Below are 7,432 nucleotides of genomic sequence, written 5' to 3'. Positions count from 1 at the left end.
TGCCTATTGGGGTACGTGGGACACTTTTGAAAACTATGGGACGAACCGACAACTTCCAAGTTTATAACGCGATGGTGTCGCCATCTCGAAGCCTGGATAAGAAATGTATTCTTGAAATCAGTCAAATTTCCCGCCTCTTATTTTAGTTCCCTTGGTTGCACCGGGATGACGCTACAAGCGCATGATATAGTTAATTGGGTCTTCCGGCCTTTTCTTTTAGTTCCCTTTACTGAACCGGGATGGCGCCACAAGCGCGTAATATAGTCAATTGGGTCTTTCCGCCTTTTCTTTTAGTTCCTTCGGTTGCATTGGGATGGCGCCACTACCGCGTGATATAGTCTATTGGGTCTTCCCGCCTTTTCTTTTAGTTCCCTTGGTTGCACCGAGATGGCGTCACAAGCGCGTGAAATAGTTAATTGGGTCATCTTTTTTTATTATCCTAGCGGATGGAAGACCATCTAGTGGTAATTTTCTCAACTCAATATTCTGTATTCTTAAGTTATGAATCGGTTTCGTCGCGGCACCGGAAATCTTTTACCCAAAGAAAGAGAAATAATTTCGCAAAAGAATGTTGCAATATATGATGGAGAAGAAAAGGTATGACTTTTTATTTATTAAAGTATTCAGAATGTTGTTTATTAAAAGTTAATTCTATGAAGAGCGTGCATAACTGGGTCAAATAGCAGACGACGGGGGGTTTTCTTGCCAAGGCTTAAGAGATGTCAAAGTTAAAACCTTAATAATTAGCTTATTTTAGTTAGTTTATTATAAAATACGCGATAATTTCTTAAATTATGCGAAATTTGTGTTGAATAAAATGAAAATACGCCATATATTTCACTAAAACATTCCGGGAATAGGGTTTTAACATCTATAATGTCATGTTTTTTGATAATTATCAAATGTCACAGTCATGTTCTTTAAGATTAAAAATTAAAGATTATAATTAAATTATAGACCAATTTCGAAAAAGGTGTTTTGGTTCTTACCAACTTCCGTATTTTATGGCGAGAACAAAACCAATTTTCCAACGTAAGTTTTTACTTCAGAAATAGGCTTAAGGTGTAAACTGTCACAGCATTAAAAAATGTTTTGATAGGTAAATGAGCTAGCTTTACAATTAAATATGATATCAACTCTTGAAGAACAACCTGGTAGCTTTAGCAAAAGGTTTGTCCACAGCATTTGCATATAGAAAATTTTAAATCTAACAAAATTATACCAAACAATCATTGTATAGTGCAAAAATAGTCATCCATTTAAACATAACTGGTGAAAGAGTTGAACCTGAAGTTTTCTATAGCACAAATCACTATGTTAAACTTTCATTTCGTAAAGGTGGACAAAATGATGTATGTAAAACTGGTTTTAAATTTTTGATACCAGTTTTAACTACATATTTAAATACTCCTAATTAGTTTTTAAAGAAATTAAATGAAGCATTAACGAAAAAAGAATGGGAAATTGGGGTAAGATCATGATAAAAAATATAAATTGGGATTGGAATAAAAAAAAAATAAGAAAGAATATAAAATTTAGATGCCTAAATTTCGACCCGGAATTGTGGGTATCGAAAGGCAAATTCAAGCCAAAAATCAACAAGCTGACAAGCACATATCAGTTGCTTTTGAAGATTTAACTAAATTAATGGATATGGCTAAACAAATGGTTGCTATGTCTAAAAGTATTTCGCAAAAAATCCGAGATAAACAAGGAGAGATCTCAGATGATGAAGTAAATTAAATTAAATTAATTCTAGAATATTTTAAGGATTCTCATTCTCACAAACATCAATATCAATATCAATATCACTTATAGACTTTAGTTTTCAAATCTCAACTCTTAAGTTTGGGTATCAGTGATCCAGTTACTAGAGATAGTCACGGTTCAGTCGTATCTTTTCATAAAGAACTTGCCAAACAAATTGCTCAGGTATTATTAAAACCTATTGAAGAAGCCGGAGGAGCTCTTGCCTTAACTGACTGTTATTGTCGAGTTAATAGAGCCAGAGGATTAGATGTAAATAGCTTTTTTTGTTTTTCCTTTTTATGTCTATGACATTTTCATTAGTATAATTTTAATTTGACCTATAATTAACATATTATAGTTAATATCACCTGAAGATTTGTTAAATGGATGTCTTATGTTTGAATCATTAGGTTTACCATTAAGGTAATTAATAATTATTAAAATGATGATGTAATAGCATGGATAAAGAATGCGCGTGAGGAAATTAGTTTTCACGCTATAGGATCGGCAACTCCCTATCTCGAGCGACAGCTTATTCTGTATATACTCTGTTACTACATCGGTTGTCAGCACGCGTAAAGCTAAGTCTCTATGTAACGTAGCTTTGTACGTGCTGTCAAGAGACTAAAAACTTCAGGATTTAAAATATCTGCGAGTTTTTTTTAGCTCGAGTGCACGGACCTCTAGGCCTTAGTTTCAAATACGTGTGAAATTGCCTACAGCCTACTACGCGTATTTGAAACTAAGGCCCAGAGGTCCGTGCACTCGAGCCAAAATACTTGCGGATATTTTAAATCCTGAAGATCCTGAAGTTTTTTGTCTCTTGACAGCACGTACAAAGCTACGTTACATAGAGACTTAGCTTTGCGCGTGCTGACAACCGATGTTCTAACAGAGTATATACAGAATAAGCTGTCGCTCGAGATAGGGAGTTGCCTATCCTGTAGAGTGAAAACAAATTTCCTCACGCGCATTCTTTATCCATGGTAATAGGTTCAAAAAGGTGTTTAACGAGTTTCTGCTGTATATTTTAGACTTCAGGTATTTGATAGTGGAGTTAAAATTGTACAATTGGCCAAACATGATGGAAAACAAGCAGCAGCTGAAGTTACCGAATTGGTATTATTAATTTTGCAGTTTAGATTTGAGTTCTACGGAGATTTTGGACTCATATATATTAAAATTTGAGTTTAATTTATTTATTTAAAAGCTGGAAACTCGGGGTTCTCTAAGCGCTGATGAACTATCAGCGCTGCTTAGCACGACTGTGGTTTTGGCCAAGGAAAGGTTTGTAAAATTAAGCTTTAAGTTACTTTTCTTTTAGCTCAACTACACTATACAATCTGCGGAATATTTGCTATTTTTCCCAAACAGATTACTGCAATTGGAACGAGATGGTATTGTATGTAGAGACGATACCTTGGAAGGATTGAGATTCTTCCCTAATCTCTTCCAAACTCAATCTGTTAATTAGATAGATGTAAGGCGTTATCTCCTCTCTATGGCTTTGTTAACTTATATTAGCTTGTTATAATAGTTAAATGGGGTAAAAAAAGTATAAAGGAGTTTAAACAAACAAATAAATAAATAAATATTTAAGAGCTTATATAGATAAGATTAAGGAAATATCTTTGTATAAGACTCCAAATTAGTTTTGTATAGTCAATTTACAAATGTTGTAATACTGTAATGGAGAAGGAATAAATAAATAAATAAAATAACCCCAGAATCCTACAGAATACCGCAACCACATGATGTTACCCATTTATAGGAAAAAAAAAACAATGTTGTACAAACTAGGGTGCACTGAGGAAAACGGGAATTGGTCTATGAATGATTCAAATTTCAAAATTAGCTCGGTTTAGTCAGTGAAAACGGTAACTAATTAGCTCAATATTTAAATTAAAAACTCAAAAAAAACTACTAAATTTCTTATTTTAGGATACTGCCATTAATATAAAAAATAAATATAATCGACAATAATATTTTATACTTAGTTTTTAAAAAGAGTAACTAATTAAAAGGTCAACATAATTATCACTCTTGTTAATTCAGATATAAGCTCACCTTTGCACCATCCATATGTCTCTGAAATTATTTAATTCAAACAGCTTTCGTTATAAGCTTTAATTTGAGTACCTACAAGCCATAGTTACATAATTATTTTTATTAGATTTACGCGAGTGATAGATGGCGCTGTAATCTGTCAAAAACCCCTAGGATATTAGCCTTATTCCTAATCAGCGCCACCAACCCATAGCGGCGACTTTGAGAACTACTGTAATTGGCAAGCCAATCAGAAGTCGCTAAAATCTGGTGACGGGCACTCTCGGGGGTCTTACCAAAAATGACGTCACCAGATTTTAGCGACATCTGGTTGGCTTGCCGATTACAGTAGTTCTCAAAGTCGCCGCTATGGGTAGGTGGCGTTGATCAGGAATAAGCCTGGCTAATTAAGTGATGAATAGAAAGTATATCGTGTAAGTACTTAAAGCAAGGCGCAAATTAAGGCTAATATTAATCTGATGCTATAGTATTAATTGCAAGCTGAATACAATAATTAATATTAGCATTTAGATTTTAGAACAGAATGTAAATTTAGCTTTTATACAGAGCAGCACCTATTGGGGAATAAAATAAATAGTAAAATCACACTTCTAGCATTTGTAAACAATTCTACCATAAAAGTATATAAGGCGCCATAGAAAAATTATTATATACACACATAATACTCCACATTGTGCCCTTTCTTTAATTATCCTTATTCATTAATTGTCAAAGAAGATTATGACATGAAAGTGTTGTAATTTAAAAAAAAAAATATATTGTTTTTCTGTTTATAGCTGTTGTAAAGGAAATTATTCTTTTATACTATAGGAGTTAATTAACAAAGTGACATGATGTAATAAAATAAATGATGTCAGTATTATTTATGTTGTTGTTTCTTATTCTATATTGCCCAAGCCATGTTGAATTTTCTCTTAAACACGAAGTATGATGATGAAATTCAATACATTAAAGGTGGAATTCATAAACGTCAGACGCAACGCAATTTAGTACAGGCAAAGGCAGGGCGTCGTGCGCAAAAGGAGGCCGGGCTACCTGGAGGACGAAAACTCGTCTGCTTTTGTCCTCCAGGTAGCCCGGCCGCCTTTTGCGCACGACGCCCTGCCTTTGCCTGTACTAAATTGCGTTGCGTCCGACGTTTATGAATTCCACCTTTAATCCACGTAAATACATCTAACTCCCTCCATTAAAGTACTTCATTAGATCTAACTCTTCTAATTGTCTTTTAACAATTTGATCCCATCCTTTATTAGCAGCAGGATTAACAGGGCTCGGGTGCATAATTGAACACACTTTCACGTGATTTAAACCTCTTTCTTTTAAGGCAATTTCAGTTCTTTGAGTGGCAAATTTCCCTATACCTATTACAGTATGTACACCGAGTAAATTAATAATATGACACAAATATTCATCGCAAATTCTTATTAAAGCATTCCTAATTTCAACTTTAAGATCGGGTGGTGTAATATTTTTGCCACTTTTTGCCAAAAATGCTAAGGGACAATAGTTGTGAACGAATGAGTGACGGAAAAAAACTTCAGGTTGATTGGAATGTTCTTGTATGAAACCCCAAAAACGTCTCCCGCTAACCTATAAGAATCAATAATATTTTAGTGCTTTTTTCTTTATTTTTTTAACAATAGAGTGCTGTCAGTTGTGACGTCAGATCCAAGGTTAAACGTCACGAGTCTGCCTTTAGCAATGGGCGGCCATGACAGTTACCGTTTTTTAGTGTTGTCAGAAGCGCCGGTGTGACGTCACCCATGCTGTTTTCCCATAAAGAAAAAACGGTAACTGTCATGGCCGCCCATTGCTAAAGGCAGACTCGTGACGTTTAACCTTGGATCTGACGTCACAACTGACAGCACTCTATAACGTGTCGTACTTCGCTTCTAAGACAATCTAAACCTTGAATTGGTCTGTTTGGATGTTCCCTATCGGGTTTGCCAACGATACCCTCTATTTTAAGCCAATTTTTTACAGTGTTACACTCTCCAAATGGAACACCATTTTGACTCATTCCAAAAGGCCCTGGGTTCATGCCCAGTATTAAAAGAGATTTTTGGGTTTGACAGTATTTTCGAACGTAACATTCGTGTGTATTTTGCGCATAAATTAAAGGGTTATAAACGTAACAAACTGGTTCATTAAATCTCAATAATGACAGTTCGTAACAGAGGCCTCTTTCAATTTCCAAAAATTGAGTGCTTATATCGGGATTGGGTTTTATTTCATGTTGCGGAGTAAATGGGGTCGATACCCCATTTTCGGAATACATTTCAATAATTTTTATCTTAATATTTTAGCGTAATAAATAATTTAAATAGTTTTATTATAAGCACATGCGGTTTAAATACCACATATGTAAACATCCGGCGTCTACTTAAATACCTCAATTTCGATTGGTCCTTCAAATTCTACTTAGATGAATTTTCAAACGCTCATTGGTTAAAAGCTTTGACGCGCGTGACGTGTTGCTTATAGCGTTTTCCTTTGGATCCTCGCGGAGCGCTCCCAAGGAGCAATAAAAATTGTAGTAGTAGTTTCCAGCTTCGTTAAAGACTGTTTTTGAAGAATAGGATCTCCTAGTTTTATTCCTCCATGGGAGGGCTCCGCGAGGACCCAAAGGAAAACGCTATTAGTGACGTATCACAATTTCGCCTACGTCACTCATTACTTTTTTAATCATCTTCTTGCGTGGCAGACTGGTTCCCGTGAGCTTATTGTAATTTGTAAATTGGACAAGCTTTCAAAAATTTGGTAAGAGTTTTCTATTTCTTATTAAGTAATAATTTTAAATACATTCTCACTAAGAAATAAGTTTAAATAGAGTATATGTAGCGTAAATACTCGATTAAAAACTGTTATACCACTCTTAAGCCTTGGCTACAAAACGTGCATAGTTGAATTTTGGCAGCTGATGCATTCGCGTGTATTTAATTTTAATTATTAATTTGAGTACCATATTTAAATATATTCTAAATTTTCTCAAGCGATGGATCAAGTTATGGCTTTTGTTGAACCTGGCAGGCAATTCGCTAAGGACTCCATTAGATTAGTCAAAAGATGCACAAAACCTGACAGAAAGGGTACAATTTTTTAAACTAAAAAATAAATTAAAAATCATTAACCTGCTACTTTTAAAATTTAAAGAATTCCAAAAAATTGCCATGGCTACCGCTATTGGTTTTGCCATTATGGGATTCATTGGATTTTTTGTCAAGTTGATACACATCCCCATTAACAACATCATCGTGTAAGTATTAATAGACTAATGGCACCCCATGTTATTTCCCCATAGAGCTTAATACAGTCGAAGGTAGAGGGCTGCCATTAGTCTAAAATCCAGAAACTAAACTGATTCAAAATCCTAAATTTTAACTTTACAGGGGATCTTAAACATCTTTTTATGAATCTTTGTAACTTAAGACAAAAATTTTTAATTGGAATCATTAAATAATTATGTTATTTTGAGTAAAATCAATGTGTTGCCTTTGATTTTAAGTTTCTATTGGTTAAGCCTACATCCAAACATGTAGTTTAATTAACAAAAAATTAAAATTACTAAAGTTGATTATAACTGGTTGTATCTTGGTCACTTAAATCTGAAAACAAT

At 34.3% G+C, this 7,432-nt stretch overlaps 3 protein-coding genes across 4 annotated transcripts; 2 read left to right on the top strand and 1 right to left on the bottom strand.

Annotated features, from left to right (window-relative positions):
* The first annotated feature begins 437 nt into the window (after positions 1-437).
* On the top strand, positions 438-3,478 carry Vps36 (vacuolar protein sorting 36). Its single transcript, XM_089870057.1, has 11 exons — positions 438-597; positions 958-1,032; positions 1,100-1,170; positions 1,241-1,352; positions 1,419-1,469; positions 1,540-1,734; positions 1,819-2,019; positions 2,108-2,172; positions 2,784-2,868; positions 2,960-3,036; positions 3,124-3,478. The coding sequence occupies exons 1-11, from the start codon at positions 502-504 to the stop codon at positions 3,221-3,223; spliced, it is 1,128 nt and encodes a 375-aa protein (XP_089726183.1). The 5' UTR covers positions 438-501; the 3' UTR covers positions 3,224-3,478.
* A 1,447-nt stretch (positions 3,479-4,925) lies between these two features.
* Positions 4,926-6,215, bottom strand: Smug (Single-strand-selective monofunctional uracil-DNA glycosylase). Its single transcript, XM_089870048.1, has 2 exons — positions 5,702-6,215; positions 4,926-5,406 (listed from the first exon to the last, which is right to left on the bottom strand). Exons 1-2 carry the CDS (start codon positions 6,092-6,094, stop codon positions 4,990-4,992), a joined length of 810 nt encoding a protein of 269 aa, XP_089726174.1. The 5' UTR covers positions 6,095-6,215; the 3' UTR covers positions 4,926-4,989.
* Positions 6,216-6,420: 205 nt separating this feature from the next.
* On the top strand, positions 6,421-7,300 carry LOC149690491 (protein transport protein Sec61 subunit gamma). Of its 2 annotated transcripts, XM_089870055.1 has the most exons (4): positions 6,422-6,576; positions 6,810-6,905; positions 6,970-7,072; positions 7,206-7,300. In XM_089870055.1, exons 2-4 carry the CDS (start codon positions 6,812-6,814, stop codon positions 7,213-7,215), a joined length of 207 nt encoding a protein of 68 aa, XP_089726181.1. In that variant the 5' UTR covers positions 6,422-6,576; positions 6,810-6,811; the 3' UTR covers positions 7,216-7,300. The 2 variants fall into 2 exon arrangements, with proteins under 2 accessions (XP_089726182.1, XP_089726181.1); XM_089870056.1 differs by lacking the exon at positions 7,206-7,300 and having other exon boundaries at positions 6,421-6,576; positions 6,970-7,076.
* The last annotated feature ends 132 nt before the right edge of the window (positions 7,301-7,432 follow it).

The sequence above is a fragment of the Phalangium opilio genome, unplaced genomic scaffold (assembly GCF_054372755.1).
Source record: "Phalangium opilio isolate 3A_F unplaced genomic scaffold, DU_Popi_V2 ptg000031l_1, whole genome shotgun sequence".
Lineage (NCBI taxonomy): Eukaryota > Metazoa > Arthropoda > Arachnida > Opiliones > Phalangiidae > Phalangium > Phalangium opilio.
The sequence above is the reverse complement of the archived record's forward strand: the minus strand, read 5'-3'. Positions and strand labels throughout refer to the sequence as shown.

What these genes read in the sequence shown, in the direction of transcription:
- Vps36 (XM_089870057.1), top strand. Translation starts at nt 502, where the DNA reads ATGAATCGGTTTCGTCGCGGCACCGGAAATCTTTTACCCAAAGAAAGA. An exon ending in GTAAAGGTGGACAAAATGAT is followed by an intron (nt 1,353 to 1,418) that starts GTATGTAAAACT and finishes ACTCCTAATTAG; the next exon opens with TTTTTAAAGAAATTAAATGA. An exon ending in CAGCTGAAGTTACCGAATTG is followed by an intron (nt 2,869 to 2,959) that starts GTATTATTAATT and finishes TTTATTTAAAAG; the next exon opens with CTGGAAACTCGGGGTTCTCT.
- Smug (XM_089870048.1), bottom strand. Translation starts at nt 6,094, where the DNA reads ATGTATTCCGAAAATGGGGTATCGACCCCATTTACTCCGCAACATGAA. An exon ending in TAGATTGTCTTAGAAGCGAA is followed by an intron (nt 5,407 to 5,701) that starts GTACGACACGTT and finishes TGATTCTTATAG; the next exon opens with GTTAGCGGGAGACGTTTTTG.
- LOC149690491 (XM_089870055.1), top strand. Translation starts at nt 6,812, where the DNA reads ATGGATCAAGTTATGGCTTTTGTTGAACCTGGCAGGCAATTCGCTAAG. An exon ending in CACAAAACCTGACAGAAAGG is followed by an intron (nt 6,906 to 6,969) that starts GTACAATTTTTT and finishes TAAAATTTAAAG; the next exon opens with AATTCCAAAAAATTGCCATG.